The sequence below is a fragment of the Protopterus annectens genome, chromosome 13.part0 (genome assembly GCF_019279795.1).
Source record: "Protopterus annectens isolate FY-2018-M chromosome 13.part0, PAN1.0, whole genome shotgun sequence".
Taxonomy (NCBI): Eukaryota; Metazoa; Chordata; order Ceratodontiformes; family Protopteridae; genus Protopterus; species Protopterus annectens.
This window is the reverse complement of record NC_056747.1, coordinates 631,784,833-631,805,003: the sequence shown is the minus strand read 5'-3', so window position 1 is coordinate 631,805,003 and position 20,171 is coordinate 631,784,833. Positions and strand designations below refer to the sequence as shown.

The 20,171-nt window shown below is 39.1% G+C and overlaps 1 protein-coding gene across 1 annotated transcript in view; it reads left to right on the top strand.

Moving 5' to 3' along the window:
- The window catches only part of LOC122787540 (multidrug and toxin extrusion protein 1-like), a 1,007,044-nt gene extending 990,505 nt beyond the window's left edge, over positions 1 to 16,539 (top strand). Inside the window, exons 16-17 of the mRNA XM_044054311.1 lie at positions 14,629 to 14,722; positions 15,836 to 16,539. Of these exons, the coding sequence (XP_043910246.1) occupies positions 14,629 to 14,722; positions 15,836 to 16,050 (309 nt within the window). The 3' untranslated portion in view covers positions 16,051 to 16,539. The remainder of the gene's footprint in view (positions 1 to 14,628; positions 14,723 to 15,835) is intronic.
- The last annotated feature ends 3,632 nt before the right edge of the window (positions 16,540 to 20,171 follow it).

The following is a 20,171-nucleotide window of genomic DNA, read 5'->3' as shown; positions in this document are numbered from 1 at the left end:
TACCGAAAGTTAACTAAGTTAAACTTATTCTAAGGTACCGAGAATTCCTAATCCACTCACACACCTAACTCTTATACTTTAAGTAACTAGATTGAAAGAAAATTTTTGAAATTTAAACAGAATAGATAAAAATCTTATCTGTAAAGCCTCGAGCTAGTCTCCAGCGATGCAGCAGCGGCAAACTAGATCTGAGGTAAAGGCAGAGGGGGATTGTGGGTATTGGATGTCCTCGAGCTTCTTCTCGATGCAGAGCTTGCAGTCGGCACGGAGCCGAGGATCGGCTCCGAACCCATGTGTAAGAACAAAGGCGAGATTGAACACTCTCACATTTAATATTAAAACAAATGGTAATATTGACCAAACAGCCAGGCTTTCAAGAGTGGCCACAGTTATCACCAAATAAATATATGCAAATACTCTCAAAGTTTAAATATTTTCTAAAAAGGACCAGCCAAAATGAAAAGTTTAAATATATTTAATAATGACTAATAAAAGAACAATAAAATACTAAATATCTATTTATGATAAACACCAGAGTTTCAGTCAAAGGAAAGATTAAAAATAATAATAATAATACAGCTGAAAACATTCACACAGTTAAAGAAAAACAATACTTAACTATTCTCACTATATTTCCCTGACTGATCTAAAGAATTGCTGTCCGTGGTCACTTACTAGAGCAAGGCAAGATGAAGTAGGTGGGGACCCGTCTATGTCAAACTTCCAAAACAGAGGCCCGGTCTGACTGAGAGACTTCTCAATATAATATCTAAATATTATTTCTGGGATAGCTTAGAGAATTATATCACATTTGGTCATCTGACTCTGTTTCCCACACTATCACCAGCACTAGAAGCTGCCAGGATTTTAGTACCTATGTGTTGTTGTATACACAGAGCTTTGTTCATATCTGCTGCAGCTCCTGGAAGTTATAAAACAATTCAAACCTCTACCCTTCCAGAGTAGCAATTAGCTCCCTGCTAGAGACAATAAAGAAGGCTTCCCAATACTTGGTTTCCTGGACATTTTGTCTCTGGCTGCAACCAAAACTGTAAGATACAATCTTTATGGCCTAATTTCAACTAGTTTTCAAAGTTTTATCATTTTGTCTCTGGCTGCAACTAGAACTGTAAGATAATCATTATGGCCTAATTTAATTTCTTCTGTTTTTCAAAGTTTGCTGCAGCTGGATTGTGATTAAACTCTTCTCATCCAGTATCATCGGTTAAAACATATGCATTTATTTCAGTTGCAATAATACATGCATATTTCTTTTCTTTCCAGCAGGCACACTGTTATCAGTCCAAGTTATAAATGAACACAAGCAACTTTACAAATATATTTTCAACACAAGCATCTGTATAAATCAGTTTGATATTCAAGTAACATATAATTATTTACTAAATTCCAGCTAGCTGTGCTGGCATATGTTACACATTCACTGCTCCACTTCTCCTGGTATAGCTGGCAGTACCTGCTATTGTCACAGAAGGTACAATTTTTAAACTGAAAATGTTAAAGTTCAATGGAAACTTGACACGGTCTCAACTGGTGACAATATGCAGACTACCCACAAGATCAAATTGTGGAAAAGCATACATCAGGGATAGAATAGAGATTGCACTATACAAAGGAATTTCTTTCCTTCTAAACTACAGTGTTTCAAATGTGATTACACTGAATAACTTCCTACTTGGGAGGCTTTCCAGCACCTTCCCACCCACCAAAAAAGTTCAACACCTCTGTGAGAGAGAGACTTTTTTTTCAGTGTTTGCTTTATAGAAATATTTGCACAACTGTTTCCATACTGTTGCTCTAAACCCAAATTTAGTTACACCAAATACTGTTATAGAAATAACAGCACTGGTATAACCAAGTATCATTGACAATAGTATTATGCATATTTTTAGAAGGTTCATAGGTAGGTACTAGGCTGTCAGCCCATGGGCCTAATTAAGCCTAGCCAACAAGGTTCCCTGGCTTACACCACCCAAGAAAGTTAATTTCCTGTGCCCCTGTCAAGCAGAGTCACAGAAGTGATCCCCGGGGTATATTTCCTGTTTCCCATCCACTCATCAAGATTTTTCTTGAAGAGTGCCAGTAAGGAACTTTGCTTGACATATAGGTTCATAAGTATCACTTAATATCAGACAAATTACATCTAAATCTACAAAAGATTAACAAAGTAAAGGTATCTAATATATAATGGTTGTATAGATTCATATATCTTAGACATTTAACATAAATGACATATATCTGTGTCTGTGAGCCATTAATTCTAATTTATAAAATGACCACCCTGCATGCACTTTATTTTATGGCAAGCATGGGTTTGTATCCTATCTGTAGTTTTTGCAGCGATGTGACCAGGCGGTAGTTTTGTGTAGTTTCATTGCACATAAATACAGTAATAGTATCTGAAGCTAAAGCACTGTGTAATTTACAATGCTTTTGTTTGTTATAAAATCCAATTTTTTGAGTTGCCCAGTCATTAATTTTTGAATTTACACTTAAAAACCGTGAGTTTCTGTCTACCCTTTCCCTAAGTTTATAAAATAATTAAACTTCCTGAACAGAATTTATGTGTGTAGTGCAGACATTTTGTAGGATTCTCCAAATTTGGGGAAAACATAATAGTGATGCTAATTTATTGCAAGCTACTATTTTGGAAGAAGTATTTATTAGGAAAGGGAATTAAAGATTAATTAAGAATGTTTTATTATATAAAGAAACTGTATTTATACTGAAATTTGATACATTGATACCAAAAGGTTTGAACAGAGAAGTTAATTGGAGAAGTTTGCTTTAAGATTTTAAAATGCATGTTTAATTGGTTAATTATTTAATTAAATGATTGTGTGATGTATAAATAGGGGAATGTATTTTTTGGTAAACTTGTACTCTTTGAAGGCTGTGATGGCCGAGGCGGTAAGACAAGACGAGCAATACATTTTATTGGGAACTGAATTCATTGTTGTTTTGGAATATTTTGCTTACTTTTGCTGCTTTGCTGTTGGTTGTGATTTTGTAGGATTCTGTCTTATCCCAAGAAACATGCCTGGACTTTTATAATATGTCATTTTCTGCTGTATATTTGTCACATAAGTTTTAAGTTTTTATAAATGAAGACAGAGACAATTAATAAAACACATTTACTAATAAAGTAGGGTTGCCTGTTTTTAACTGTATTTTTAGGTTGGATTCACCACTTAGTTCCTTTTGACCCTCAGTTAGGAGCCTAGAATCCTGAAGTCATTCTAAGGGATCCTGTGCTTCATAAAGTCAATGATTTCCTTTGGCAAAAAAATGGTGTCAGTGAGTAAACCCATGTCAAAGGAATGTACTTCATTGTGAAATGCCTGTATGAACTGTGTATCTCTTATGACCTTCCATTGTGTGATTATAAGAATCATAGGAAAATTCAAGGCAGTTATTTTATAACCATTATGCCTTGCCGTGCCCATCCTTAGGTGGTACGTCCCCTGTTGAGGACTAGACTGGTCAAGCCAAGGCTGAATTTAGGAATGCCCATTCAATCATCCAGGTTCTTTTTGAAGAACCACTGCTTGATCTGCATGAGGAGTTTGTTCCAGAGTTGGGGGAGGTGCTGAGTAATGAACCTGTTTCTTAACCATGTTTTATTAATCTGTCATTTGTAGGACTGTGTGACTTGTGTACGTATAAAAGATCCAGAACAACTGGATCCCTAAAGGTACAGAAGGTGAGGCATAAATCTCCTGTTAGGAGTCTATACAATATTGAATACAGAGACAGCTCTTCTAGCATTTTCTAGAATCTTAGCATTTTAAGCCAGTGATGATCTTAGTTTAGAAGCTCAGGGGTCTTTCATATCTACTGTGTCTAGTGAGATATATCCCAAAAGGGTATTGTATTCAATAATTGACCTAACCAATGAATATAAGGGCACATTGACGAGTTTATATCTGAGTGATATTCCCTTAGCAATTAGCTGTGCTAAGTGGAAGGGTTTCCAGGTTAATGTTATATGATAATCAAAGTAGAAGGAATTATCTGTCCAGTTTCCAAGGTCTACTAGATTTGACAGTGTTGCACATTTCAGCATTTAATTTAACCACAGTTTTATACACTAGGTATTTTTAGTGTGAGTTCTTACAGAAGAATTCCTTGGGTAACAGAGGGGGATTTAACAGTGACACAGGCTTTGCAGTCATCTGCAAACTTATTTAGCAGGAGGTCTTGGATCTTAGTCTGGAGGTTGTAAAAGTACATACTGAATAAAAGACATCCCAAGACTGAGCCCTGCTGGACACCACTGGTAATCATAATTCTTTCTGACACTGCATCTGTCACCTGTACCATGTGGTTCCGTCCTTTAGTCAGTTGGCTATCCATCTTGCCACATAGCGATTGATTTGTAATGCATTTAGTTTGCTAACTATTCTAGTATGGAACTGATACCAGATGCCTTGGTCAGATGAATGTATGCCTTGTGGACTTTAAGACCGCTGTCAATAGTTTTTGTTACCCTTTCAAAAAAACTGACCCGATTAATTAGACTGGAACTAACCTTTGCAAAGCCAAAGTGTTTAGTGTCCCAACTTACGAGGTTTTTACTGTCAAAATGTATCAGGTCAGTTATAATATGTTCTGTGGCCTTGCAAATGAGACTCATCAGGCTGATGGGCCAATAATTCCTGAGTTCCATGGTGAGGCCACCCTTATGGAGTGAGTGGCATCACTACTGCTGTACGCAATGCATCCAGGACAAAGCCTGTTGCCAGGCTCAGGTTAAATAGTTTATGGAGTGGCTCCACCAGGGTATGTTTAGTACTATTTACTAAACAGCCTGGTATATTTATGTCCTATGCATGGAAGTGATTTTGGTCTTGGACAGCACTTCAGTACGTGATCTTCAGTAACGATAAGTAGTTAAGATATTCAGGGATAGGAGGGTTTTGGGTAGTCATTTTCAGAGTAAAATTCACACTGAGTGTGTTTGCTAGTATATTGTTAATGCCTACTGGGTTAGAGTTGGTGGTGCCATTTTGTATGAGTTCAGTACAGTGTTGAGCGCAGTTTAATTTCCCAGTATAGCTAAAGATGGATTTGTAGTTGTGCTTTGTTTCAAATGATAACCTAAGTTCATGGGCTACTTTAGCAGATGTAATAGTATTTTTATATTTCAATTTTTTAGTCAAATTTCTGATATTTTAATTGATTTGAGGGATTGTTGATATGTTGTATACTTAAATGAGCATTTGTCTTTTATTGTAGATTTTATGTCTGTGGACCACTGGAGTGCTTTGCTTTTAAATTTCCAATAATATTTGTATCTAGATGGGATTGCCAGTTTTATACATTTATCTAAGTGGATATAGAACTCTTTTGTGAAGTTATCTGCTGTAGAAGTGTCGGGGGGTGATGCTGCTCTAAGTGAATTTCAATATTTCATCATAGAATTTGATGAGATTTGTACATTTGAAATCCTTGAATTCTGATATATTGGTTTCAGTGGGATTTGAGATTTTGAGGGAGAAGATTACTAGCTTATGATCTGACTTAACTGGTGAAGAAGATACCAGGGGATTTGTGCATGATGATGCTATATTTGTAAGTACTTGGTCAACAACATTATGTCCAGTGGTGGGGTGGGAAAAATAAAAATCACTTAAAAGAAGTGGAACACTAAAGTGACTGTAAGTCTAAACTAGGAGAAAACACAGAAAAGGCAGCCAAACATGACCAAAAAAAAAACACTTTAAGGCAAACAGCAATATAACTGCCAGTGTATTAAAAAATGTGCTCTCTCATTTTTCTAATGTAAAATGAAGTCAAAACACTTTTCTGAATTCTCAGCATGCACATAGGAGCGCAGCTTCCTGCAGTCTTAGAAAAAAAGACAGCAGCGATGGGCAGCTCCACGCAATATTAAACACATGGGAAAGTGCAAAAACAATATTGATGTTCTATATGACATCTGGAAATACCCAGTTTTTATGTCATTAGTAAAACTGTCCTTAAGTGTATTTTTATTCTAGCAATAGCCTCAGATGGAAAATGTTCTAGACCTTATGGAGCCTTTTTATGTGAAAGGACAATCCAGGATACAACTGACCCTCAAACCACTCTTTAAAATCTCTGTGTTACTCCTTTGCAGACTACAAAGCTGTATGGTTACACAGTTCTGGTTCTTCATATCTGATTTTTGAAGATCTTCAATTCAAGCAATCTAGGCCATCTCTTCCATAAGGGCACTAAATGCTCTAGAATGTTAACATTACATTGAAACCAATATTGTATAAATAGTACCTGTTGTCATCAAAACTAGTGATTGAAAAATACACACCAAAATTTTAGATCAAAGGTATTTTTAATTTCAGACCCATGTCACATGGCAAAAATACAGGTGTGACACAAGTGAATGTTCTGACCAGCTCTAGCAGCATGCAACATTGCCTATTCTGTTAAGTAATTAAAAAAACACCACTGTGTTGGGTATAGCACATTGATAGCCACATTATTATTTAATCTTTTCTTACAACCAAAAATAAAACTATAGACAAGGAAAGGTCACAGAAAGATTAATAGTGGAAGAAGGAGGTAATTGGGAGCCCGTATTTCATTAATGACTTGGTGTCACTTTTGTGGACATTTCAGACAAAATGTAATCATGAAATTCAGCAAATAGCGTGGTTCATCATCAGCTTAACCATGAAGTTAAGCAGAACTAATGATTCGGGTAGACAGCTCAGTGCTGTAGGAGCAAAGCATCTGCCTGTAATACTGGTAACCTAGGTTTGAGTAGTAGCCCAGTGGCATGGGAGAGCCACAGAAGAAGAACAGGTGGCTTTGGCTGGCTCATTACCATTTGATGGTGGAGTATAGTTCCTGTCCCTCTTTGCAATGCAGTCTCTAGTAGAGCCTGGGGAGGAGCTGCAGTGATGGTGTATTAGTAGAAGGTGAGCTACTTATGTGGGTTGCTGACTCATGAAAATGCACAGTGCCCCACATTTCGGGTCAACATGGTGGGGTTGGGGGTTGAAAGGAGTAGATCAGATCTTCTGCCTTTCTAACCCACAATCTAATGTGATCAGAACTATCTGCCTTGCCTTGAATAGTGTGATTAGGATAATGGATACTGTGCCTTACTTCACAGGGGCAGGCTTGGATAAAGTAAGACTTTACCTTAGCATAGTTGCAATGGTCTAGAAAACTGGCTATAAAGGTGAAGTGGAGGAACTTCAGGGATCCATAAAACTGTCACCAAAGCACAATGAATATATACATAAAAAGAAAACTAAATGTAGTTTTCAGAAGGAAATGGAGCATTTATTTATTTATTGATTTTATTGACATTTGTTGGCCAGGTTAGTCTGAGTGGACAACAGCCCTTTTTTAGCAGAGACCCAAGGAGAAAAGCTCCAGTAGAAAACAAGATACAGAGATACATAGCATGGATATGTATTCAAATGAGCAGATTGCATCTAGTCTAAGTATTCATATTACAAAGTTCAAAAAATGTCTTAAAATAACATTTCAAAAATAATGTACAATATATACAACATAAGTGGAGTACCATCAGTTTTGTACATGGAGTTAGTATCATCATCTTCTTTTGGCTGTTCCCATAAGGGGCCGCCACAGCGGATCACCTGTTTCCATTTCTTCCTGTCCTCTGCATCTTGCTCTGTTACACCAACCACCTGCATGTCCTCTCTCACCACATCCATAAACCTTATCTTAGGCCTTCCTCTTTTCCTGTTACCTGGTAGCTTTATCCTTAGCATCTTCTTCCCAATATACTCCGCATCCCTTCTCGGCACATGTCCAAACCAACGTAATCTTGCCTCTCTGGCTTTGTCTCCAAACCTTCCAGCCTGGGCTGACCCTCTAATATACTTATTCCTAATCCTGCCCACCCTCGTCACACCCAGTGCAAATCTTAACATCTTTAACTCTGCCACATCCAGCTCAAACTCCTGCCTTTTTGTCAATGCCACTGTCTCCAACCCATATAACATAGCTGGTCTCACTACCCTCTTGTAGACCTTCCCTTTCACTCTTACAGGTACTCGTCTGTCACAAATCACTCCTGACACTCTTCTCCACCCACTCCATCCTGCCTGTGCTCTCTTCTTCACCTCTCTTCCACACTCACCGTTACTCTGAACTATTGACCCCAAGTATTTAAACTCATCCACCTTCGCCACATCTACTCCTTGCATCCTCACCATTCCTCTGTCCTCCCTCTCATTCACACACATATATTCTGTCTTAGTCCTGCTGACCTTCATTCCTCTTCTCTCTAGAGCATATCTCCATCTCTCCATGGTCTCCTCCGCCTGTTCCCTACTCTCACTATAGATCACAATGTCATCTGCAAACATCATAGTCCATGGGGACTCCTGTCTGATCTCGTCTGTCAACCTGTCCATCACCATTGCAAATAAGAAAGGGCTCAGAGCTGATCCTTGATGTAACCCCACCTCCACCTTAAACGCATCCGTCACTCCCACCGCAGACCTCACTGCTGTCACACTACCCTCGTATATATCCTGTACTACTCTTACATACTTCTCTGACACTCCTGACTTCCTCATACAATACCACAACTCCTCCCTAGGCACCCTGTCATATGCTTTCTCCAAGTCTACAAAAACACAATACAACTCCTTCTGACATTCTCTGTACTTCTCCATTAACACTCTCAGAGCAAACATCGCATCTGTAGTGCTCTTTCCCGGCATGAAACCATACTGCTGTTCACTAATCATCACATCCCTTCTTAACCTAGCTTCCACTACTCTTTCCCATAACTTCATGCTGTGACTGATCAATTTAATCCCTCTGTAGTTACTACAGCTCTGCACATTACCCTTATTCTTAAAAATCAGTACCAAAACACTTTTTCTCCATTCCTCAGGCATCCTCCCACTTTCCAAGATTTCATTAAACAAAGGGGTAAAATCCTCATGTGAAAAGCCAAAGGCTAGACAGCAGTTTAGGAAGCTGAGAGTGGAAAAAGAAAGCACCTGATTAATCACAGTAACAGGAAGCACAGAGGCAAAAGGCATAGTATAAAGAAACTGCGGGGAGGAAAAAAGAGAGAATATGTGACAGAACCAGTAAATAAAGAAAATACAGAGAGAAGAGAGAGAAATGAGTGACAGAAACTATAAGGAGGGAAGGAAGATATCTTGGGATGACATGTAAAGATTGTATAAGAATGGAGGTTATTTTATGAAGGATCCTTTCATAGGCATAAAAATGGAGGATTATGTTATGTAGGGTCCTTACATAGGCAGGACCAGGAATTGTAAAGGTGTTCCATAAGGGTAGTTTTAAAGGACTTAGGGTTGGTGATAGAGCTGACACTTAACGGTACTTTATTCCAGGTATTATCCACTGAGTAACTTTATAGGAGTTTGCCAATATTTTTGTTGGGCTTATGGACTTGTAATAGGTGCTGTAGAGAGCTACGGAGAGGACGGTTTGGAGTGTAAGGTTGGATTAGGGTAGAGAGAGGGGCATAAAGAGGGTTCATGAAGGATAGAGTGTGCCATGAGAAGCTGGGGAAGTAGTGTTTGATGATGAAATTCCAGCCACTTTAGGTTTTTTAGAGCAGTGCAGTGGTGGCTATGATAAGGCTGGTTGGAGGCGAATCTTGCAATTTTATTCTAGGTAAGTTCCAGCTTGGATAGGAGATTGGATTAAAGATTTGTGAGTATAGGGGCAGCATAGATACGTGTGGGAAGGAGGAAAGCTTGTGTAAGGAGAGTCTTGCTGCATTTGTGAAGAACTGTTTGTGCCTATATAGCAGACCCAGCTTTTGATGTGTCTGTTTAATGCAATGTTGAGTGTGGAGGTCAAATTTCAGTTGGTCGTCAGTTAGAACGCCAAGAAGTTTAGTATGAGGTGAAGTGGAGATGGTGGTATTGTTGAGGGAGGAGACAGTAAAGGTGGCTTTGTGATGTAGAGTTGTAGGGAGAAATAAGAGATTTTTTTTTTTTTGGTTAAGTAGTAGTTGGTTAGAAGTAAGCCATTTTTTGACTGAATAAAGGGACTTTTGAGTGAGGGTATGGAGGTGAGTGATGTTGTCAGAGCAGGAGATGATTGTAGAGTCATCAGCATATTGGACAATGGTAGAAAGTGGACAGGAGGAGTGGAGGTCATTGATAAAGATATTGAAAATTAGGGGTCCAAGGATGGAACCTTGAGGTACCCCCGTTTGAATGGGTAGGAAAGGAGAGAAGTTAGATTGACATTTTATTGCCTGGAATCTATTGGGTAGGTAACTTAAGAACCAGGACAATGTGGAGCTGGAGAGATTAAGTGAAGTTTGTGTAGAAGTAGTTTATGGGATACAGTATCGAATGCTTTAGAGAGATCGATAAACAAGCAGGAGATTAACTTGTTATCATGGAAATTTGCAGTAGTATCTATGAAGGATGTCAGAGTGGTAGCAGTACTATGTTTTGGCCAGAAACCGTGTTGTGTAGGTGTGAGAAGATTTTCTTGTAGAAGGTGGTCAAGAAGCTGTTTATGGATGTATTTTTCTAGGATTTTAGACAGAGGAGATAAGATGGCAGTTGATCTAAAGTTGGAGGGGTCAGTTGAGTTGCCGCCTTTGTCCAAGGGAATAACGTAGAATTTTTTTCCATATGTTGGGCACAGTGTTTTCTTTAATGGCTCTGTTGAGCAAGATGGAGATAGGGAGAGCTATAGAATTGGCAGAAATTTTTAAGAATTCTGGAGGAAGATTATCAGCCAATGGAGAGCAAGTTTTGAGTTTGCTCAGAAGAGATTTAATATAGAATGTAGGGATGGGTTTAAGAAAAAAGATGGGAGATGTAGTAGGTGTTTAGGAAATGGAAGGAAGTGCAGGAATTAAACAGTACAGTCTCAGTTAAAGTAGATTGAAGCAGGGAAGGCAGTTCCATAAGTAAATGTCTAGATTAAGGAAATGATCACCAGCAAAGTTAAGAAGGGAGATAATTTTATTGATATGTAAGACAGCAAAGATGGCCTGAGAAAGACATAGGAAAACTAAAGCGGATGGAGTTGTAAAAAAATGCAGCCAAGCCTCTCAACTGTCCAGATTTTTACAGAATGTCAAGATTTAGAAAATGCATGCTGGTACAAATCCTGTTATTCTAGCAACTTTCTAAGTTTATAATATCATTATTTAAAAGCTGTCCCTATCTTTGGGTCTTTGTCTCCCTATTATTTTTGACTTTGTCCAGATTTCCTGTGTTCAGGGATTCAGAGATATGAATGCAGCTCCTGACTGAAGAAAGCAAATGCAGAGTCACTAAATCTGGTCCCTAGAAGTTTTCAACATTAAGGGGAAAAAATCCCACAGCTTTTGTCCTAAAAAATATTTTAGAAACTGAGGCACATAAGGCAGTGAAGTCCTGTGGTGTTCACTCTAGAATTCTTAGCTAGGAGGTAGAACTACCGCTTACTAATAATTTAAGAAATTATGGGATGAAGGTAACATTCCTGAAGACTAGAAAAGGGCCGATGTAATTCTCCTTCACAGGAGATGAAGCATGACAGAGAGTAGAAGGTTTTAGCGTATCGGTTTGACCTCTTTTACTGGGAAGACAGTGGTATCACTTCTGAAAAAAATGTATCTGTATTCTGCTGAGACACAGGACAAAATGCCATGTGCATTCAGAAATGGAGGATCATACCAGACATTTAAGTATTTTTTACTTGGTAGCCAGGATATTATAACAGGAGGAGTTGTGAATGTCGACTCCTCAAGTCTTAAGAAAGACTTTTGACACAGTGCTACACTGAGTGTAAGTGAAGAAATTAGAATTAGACATGGATCTTACGTTTGCAACTTTAGCAAACAATAGCTAATCAACAGGACATATAGTTTTGTAAACTGTTAAGTTAGATGAAATAAGAGTAGGGAGATTAGTACTAAGGTTGTCTGTATCACTGCCTATAAGTGGCCTTACAGAAGGAATAAGATGTTTATATTTCTGATGTTAGAGGTAGTAATAGCCAGTTACTCTAAAAGTATGCAGGTACTGTCACACAGATTTAACAGAACAGTGTAATACTTGGGACAAGACTTCACCAGTAGAAAAGAAGTTATCTCCTCTCTGCAGACAGTTATAAAGACTCAGTGGAGTATTTTTTTTAGAAACCTCATTTGTTTGAAAGAAATGGTCCAAAATAGACTACAAAAATGGTCAAGCCATATAGAGAGACACTAGGAAAGTTTTAACATGTAGAGAGTTGAGAAAAGAAGTCAGAATTGTGAAAATTTTAGGTGCATCAAAGGAATCCAAAACTTTTAAGTGTGAATCGTCTTTCAAAAAAGGAGGGAAAGACATAGTCTGAGGGTAAAAGTTAAGCAGTTTAATGAGATATGAGGACATCTTATTTAACAAGGCGCTGAGTTGGTGGGTGATTAGAGCTGTCTTCCTGAAGACGTAGGGTAAAAAAAAGTGATGAACTGCTGGCTAATTAACACCTGCAGCTTATCCAGTAGAGGTAAACTCTGAGTCAGGTGCTCCATATCTGCCCTTTGAAGATGTTTTATTGTGTTTACTGATGTAAGGTACATACTGTAACTGGGATCTCAAAATACATTTCATTGCATAGATATTAATTTGGCTTATTGATTTGTAGGCATCGTATATATGCTACCAGATGAGCATTTCATAATTTCACATTTTTAAATCTATTCACTGAGCCTGCATGATACAGACATATATCACAAAGAAATATGAGTCCATTTGCTTATGTTGTGTGAAATGTATTGTACTTGCATCATTTGAAAGCGTTCATGTGGTGCTAGTACTTACTTCTGTGTATAATTTAAAATGTTATGTTTCCTTATAGGCAATTTATTCCCTTTTCCCACCCATACCATCCAATTCTCCATGCAGAATAAAAGTATAGTCCCTTCCATTTTAGTTATTCTTCCTCATTACTAGCAACCAAGACAAATGTGTAATGAGATCTATGAGAGGATAGTAGTTGCTGCCTCCTCCCTGGAGCCAAATCCGTATCACTAAACTTGGCTACAACTAGTAGTCACCTTTACTGTGAATGAGCATGTGTGCAATGCTGATTGAATGCTGGTAAGCATATACTACATTGGAGGTGTTACAATGCTATTAGAATGGCACTGTGCATGAGTGACTTATTTCTTGAAGGCATTCTGCAGTTTTTGACCTCATGCTAACCATACTTCACTAGCCATTATGATCTGAAAGTTTTTCAGAATTTTTTTCTGGAAATGTAATCCCTCCATCAATAATGGATATTACGTAGAAAATTAATTTGTAAAGTCAGTTGCAGGTTGCCTTTCACCCCTTCCAACTCCACAGGTGCACTAAGCGGCCAGTACCATACCACACTCCTCTAATGGTGTGTTCGACTGTGTGATCTTATGCCCATGGGTAAGTACTAGGTTAGCTGCCCCTGTGGGCAATTTTAAGCCTACCCAAGTTCCCTTTTTGTGCACGAATTAACCTGTCCCATTTTTTTGAGATTAACTGGGTCATACCATAGATAATTTGAGGGGGCCAGTGCATGGGATAAAGCATTTAGGAACTGCCTTTGTCCATTAATAGTACAGGGAGTAGTCCTGGGGTAAATTTTCTGTTTCGTGACCATAGATCCAAGTTGTGCTTGAATATGGACAGAGATGAACTTTAATATGGATGGAGAGTCTGTTCCAGAGCAGCTGTATCCTCTGTGATATATACCTGTGCTTCCATGCCATTCTTTTGATTTTACAGGAGTGGTGTAGATCACTAGACCAAGTATTTTTATGCCACTGGACTTCCTATTATGTAGTAAATCTATCAGTATTGGGTTGGAGAATGCCTTGTATGCCAGACACAGGTCATCTCTTAGCATTCTGTAGAATACCGAGTATATTAACAGGGCTTTGAGTCAGTCTTGTATCCTTTTAGTAAAGTATATTTGTGGGCATTCCAGTTGTTGCATGTGTCTGGACAGATACATGCCAAAGGAGCATTATATTCAGTGATTAGCCTAATGAGGGTTGAGTAAAGGGGGGCAATGACATCCCTAGATCTAGACACAATCCCTTTGTTTATAAGCTGTGCAATATAGAAGGACTTTCTTACAACAGTGGATACATGTTGGTCAAAAGTTAGTCCACTATCCATGTAAATCCCCAAATCCCAAACAACTGGGTGAACTCTTAGGGGCATAATGTCAGTGTCGTAGTTCCCTGGGGTACATGACTTACTAAAGGATGCAATACTGAATTTTCTGACATTACTTGGGCTCAAATGAAACCACTCTTTCCCTCTTGATGCTCTAGCTGCCAGTTTTCTTATAGCCCACTGGTATTCATTTCTGTATATTAGCTTAAAATACTATAACCTTGTGGTGAGCGCTAGTTGTTTTTGCTTTACCCCTTGCTTCTTTGGTGTGTCTCTGATCAAATGGCATGCAGTGAATGTAGATGGCTCATGAATACTTGGCTATTGTAAACAATTTTTTTTTTGCAGGAGGGGTACAGATCTTTTACTCATTCTTTGTTTCAGTTGGCAGGTCAATGTTTAATAAACCATTTTCTTTCTACTACCAGGACATGTATGCCAGTTTCCTTGTTTAAATGCATATGTTTTTATTGCTTAACAGGCTCAAGTTCGAGCTGGAGTGAAAGAACAGGCCTCAAATAACATGAATGTGAATTCTGCAGGAATGGAAAATCCTAACTATACCCTTCCTCGAGGTAGGTTCAAAACTTGTGCTGTGGCTGTAAGTTAAGCAGTTTGTCATTTTTTGGATGCAGTGTAGCAGCAAAATTTTTGCTGCTTGTTCCTAAGTTTCACGTTAAAACATACTACCAGTGGTTTAACAATGAAATATTGTATAGCTTCATTTCATGCAACATTCTGCTTGAGTGCTGATGTGAATGGGCCTAGCTGTCAAGGCACGCATACCAGTATGGCACAGGTTATGGGCCCTGGATACCCATTTCCCTAAGTTTTCCTGGAATACATAGCTATTATTCCCAACTTGTACCTTAGTTTTGAAAGGCCAACTCTGCTGTCTGTCCATGTGGAATGACTTGAGTTAGAAAATAATGGACTGTTGAGATACAAGTAGTACTTTTCCAAGCCTGAAAGATTTTATTTATTTATTTTTTTCTTTTTCCACTTCATTTTTCAGCATAGAAATTCTTTAGACCAAGTGTAGGGAAGTCTCATGTGAATGGGATAAGGTTGAGATTTATGAAATGCAGTTTGACATTTTGCTGGCTGTTCCTGTTATTAAATCACTACTGGTGCTTTTTCTGTTTATGAGCTGGCAGTATTGCAAAGGATTTGTATCTTTTCATTTTTCTCCATGGTTGTGTGTCTTTGGACTTGTAGCTTAAGTAATGGGGTGTGGGGATGCAGGTTGGGGCTTGCTCATGTTTTTTTTTTTTTTTTTTAACAGATTTGTTTTTGTTCTGGTGAAAACTTCATCCAGTTTGTTTCATCCCATTTTAGCTTCAACTAGCATTGATTTAACAAGTCATAGATCCATTTCCAGAAGTTTTGCATGGCAGGCTACTGGATCATCCATTTTCTGCCTAGTGTTATGCTTACTGACCTCTTTGGCTACCAGTATAATAGCAGAACAAGTCTGCAGAACCTTCTTTCTATGATGTACATTTTCTTGGTGTTCATTTGTCCTTAGTACCAGCCGTACAGTGCTCCAGCTAAGTACTTGATCCCTTGTGACAAACAGCAAAGATGCTGCCTTTCTCCATGTGGCTGTTCTTAAGTGCTGTTTTGTAAATGATACAGACTGTAATTCAAAGCAACATGCTAACGTACTTTATTAATTTCTTTTTCAGATGATAATATCAGGCTGTCTGACATCACACTGGGTGAGAGCCACACAGATGCTGAAGAGCTGACTCCACAGGACAATAATGCTTTTGCTGTCATGGTTGTAGGGGAAATTTTACCACTCAAGCAATTGGTAATTCGCCGCAGTCTGGTCGTACTTGGTGGGATTCTTGTACTAGCAGTAGGACTCGCAATAAATCTCGCAGTTGGAAATGGATAGACTTCAGATGCAATGCATGCAGTGATAAAAAGAAAAAATCACATGACTGCTGAGGTTTGTACTTTCAGACCTGATGAGTACTACTAGCAGGCAGCAGTGGTAACAGCGGCTGTGGAGTAAGATGTGACTCTAAATGCCTGGTTTGTTGATTCATCAAAATGAGTAATTACAGAATGAAAGTATTTCAGTTATGCATTCAGTTGATTACTTCTGTTTTCCTTGTTTTGCTCTAGCCCTGCATTCTTGGATGCCTCTTTTCTTAACAGTGTTTGGCCGCCATATCTCTGCTGCTTTAGGGTGACATCTCTCTGGACAAAGCTCCCATGTTGCATCATATCCCAGTTATTTCAATATCCCCTAACCCTGAAGAAGAATATTTGAAAATTGATGTTTCTCTGAACATTAAATGTCTTCTGTCCTTTTCCAAAACACCATACCTTACATTCTGTCCATTAACTGCAATAAAGGTTCATGCTGTCAAGGAATGAATGCAGATGAGTTTCTTTTTCCCCTCAAATATTGCAGATGTAGCCTTCGGGTTCAAGCAACAGATGACACTGCTGCACTTTTTGAGAGCACTCATTGCCAGGAATCTGGAACGTCATCTCTGCAGCAAGACTGAATATTTTGTAAAGTAACTGAACACACTAACGATTTTTGGAATTTTGTTTTCTGTCTGTGAATGGCTGGCTACCAGCAGAGTACAGTGGTTTTGTGAATCTCAGTAAGATAATAATGAAATTTGTAACTTTTCCATGGCAAGCTGCTGTGGCATTATATTAGGGAACTATATGTATACAATATGGCTAGGCACTAGGGCTTGAGGAACATTATACCTGGGCATTGTCACAGCACACAAATCTTGCGATTGAACACTGATAAGAGTATAAAAGCATTACGACTACGCAGTGGCTAAATATAAAGGCCTTGATACTAGGACAGTGATGGTGTACATAGGGTTTGTGGGAGTGACTTTGAATTCTGGGCATGTAACATTATAAACTTGCTGGTAGAATGTTTGAAGAGAGAACAAACTGTAGCTAGACACTGAAAATATAAAGCTTATGCTGTTAAGAGGTAGCAGATTTCAGTGGTTTGTGACTGGATATCAGCATGTTGTGTAAGCTTTTGATAGCTGCTACAATGCTACTCAAGTTTATAGCTGGGCAGTTGCAGAATGTCAAATCGGTATTGGTACAGTATACAGGTTTGTGATCAGGCAGTGCAGGGTACATATTTGTAGTGACTGGGCACTGGCAGCATGTACAGGTTAGCTATTGAATACTGGAAAGGTATTCAGTCTTCGTAAGTGAATACCCACCAGACACATAGGTCTGTGACTGGAAGCTTCAGTAGTACACAGACTTCTGTCTGCTCACTGCAATGCACTGAGTATGTGGTAGTGTATGGCACCCTCTTATGCAGACATGAAATGGCATACACAGATCATGTGGCAGTTTTTACAGATGAGCTTTCACTGAGTATATATTTGTAGATTTGCTTATGTTATGTAAACCAAGCTGGGACTTTTTTTTCTGGCTACTTAACCTGTATGAGACCAGAAATTACTAGGTATCCAGCCTCATCCTAAATATTCCTCCCATAGCACTAAATTTCAGTGATTGAGTAGTGCAGGTACACAGACCATCATCAGATCATTTGTTAGTACGTAATGCCCATAATCAAGTAGTAGTACTACACAACAGTCCTGCTCAGATGAAAGTCATTTGGCTAATTAAGGTCCAGACTTATCTCCTGAAAGTCTTTTGACAGAAGAGTGTGTTACATTTGGCCCATTGACGGTCATTGTCATCGTACAGGGAAGGATGCCTTATATGGCCCTGTCTCAAACCAGATTTTTTTGTCTATTGTTTCATTCCCTATCACTCTGCTAGATTTATACACTGAAGCTATAACATTTTTCATGCAATGCATGGCATGATACATCAGCATCATGAAACCGTACCTAGGCCCTAAACCTGTTGTCTGTGGGGGAAAAAAGGGCAAACCGGGATTTCCAGTTTCTGTATAAGAAGAAGTTCAGTATAACAGTGAGGGTTGGGATGGTGTACTATATTTGTAGTAGAAAATCTGATGGAGGAGGCCCACTAGGAAAAGCAAAACATGAGGGACTGGTGTTTGTATACTCTTGGTTAGCGTAGCAGATGTTTGTCACTAAAATTTATATTAACCTGACTCTGTGGCATAGGAGGATAAATACCTATGACCCAGACAACCCAAGTTTGATTAGTAGCCCCCAGGGTGTTCATCAAATTAATGGCAGCAGTAGCAGTTCTCCTGAAACAGCATGGGATCAGAGTGTTCCCATGCTTGGATGACTGACTCGTAGTTGCTGCCATCAGGGAGTCATTGATTCAAGCATGGGACTTCTTACTAACCTTTGGGATTTTGATAAACACTGCAGTCCCAGCTCAAGCCATTATGAGCCAGTGTTTTCTTAGGTTGCCACCTGAATACAGTGAACAAACTAGCCTTACACTAGAGAGACTTTTGACGTTACAATTAGTAGTCCAGTCTCTCTTGTCTCACTCCACATCTACTGCAGCCTTGATCTGCAGGGTGCTGGAGCTGATGGCATTAGCAATTCATCTAATTCTGTTTGCCTTATACTGCATGAGAGTTTTGCAATGCACAATAAGGGTCCAGTGATCCCAGATATCAGACCTTCTGTTCCATATGTTCCATCTTTCTTGAGCATGCCACTGGAACCTCCAGTGGTGGATTGATGAGACGAGCATTTCACAGGGCTATCCCCTTTCTTCTGTCTCCACCCTGTCACAGTTGCTGAGGATGTGGTGGCCCTGGGGTGGGGGTGGGAGGAGTGGGCATCGTTTAGAACAGACAATTCAATGGATGTGGAAAAATCAAGAGGCCTCCTTGCACCTAAATGTCTTAGAGATGAGGATGGTCCACCTCTTATTACACGCTGTTAAGAACCTCCTTCCTCAGGGTGCAGTTGCCAGTTCAGACAAATATGTCAGTGATATGGTATATAGACATACAGGTGGAAAATTGATTTTACTCTCTGTGTCAGGAGGCCACAAGACTGCAGAAATAGGCCATGGGTTCTCATCACTTTCTAACAGCATCCCAAATCTGGGGCAAGCCAACTGTCTTGTGGATAACATCAGTAGATGCCTACTGATATTACATGAACAATTCCTCAGTCTGATGATAGCTTGCATGACCTTCTGCTACTGGGGAAAGCTTTGTTGTGACCTGCTTGCATCACAAACAACAGCAAATGTAGCAGCTTCTTTAACTTAATCCCGTCTAAGGTGCAGGCCCCATGGGAGGCTCTAGATAAACAGTGGCCCCAAGGACTATTGTATGCCTTTCCCCCCCTTTATTGATGATCATGAAATTCCTACATTACACCAAACTGAGCAGGGCCAAAGCAATTGTCATATCCCTTTTCTAGCCCCCAACCAGTATGGTTCCCTCTGCAATATCCTTTCCTGATAGAGAAACCTGTTGTCTACAAACCTCACTGAGGTCTGCTGTCCCATCCATTTGGCAAACCTCAGCCAGACCTCCAATTCCACAAACTATTGCATGGTTTCTCCAATTCTGTTAATGGACAGGAACTTAACATACCTGACTAGGGTGGTACAAATCCTTGCAGCAGCCCTAGCAAGGAGCAAGGGGCAGATCCTTATATGGCTCTTGTACCAGCAGTTCTGTAATCTTAAGCTGATATGGTTGATAGGAATCATGCTGATTGATTGACAGCTTAGCATTGAATGCCACTTGATCAAAAAAAAAAAATGCTGAAACAACTTTTAGTGAACCTCAACGGTATATTTTTTGCAGGGATAAGTCCCCCTGCACCTCCCCCATGGAGGAGACAACCCCCATACTACCTTAACGTAAATATACCTACTCTGAGGTCAAACAACAGTGGAGCAAAAGGAGAACTGCATTGTTAGCAAAAGTTGTTTTGCCTAAATATTGCAATCTTTTGGCACTTGACAGACATGAACACATTTATTAATGGGTCCGGCTACTCAAACTTGAAGTTTCACTTAGTAACATCTAACTTTCATCAGGGTTTAAATAACTTATCTCTAATATACTTGAAAATATGTAAGACCATTTTT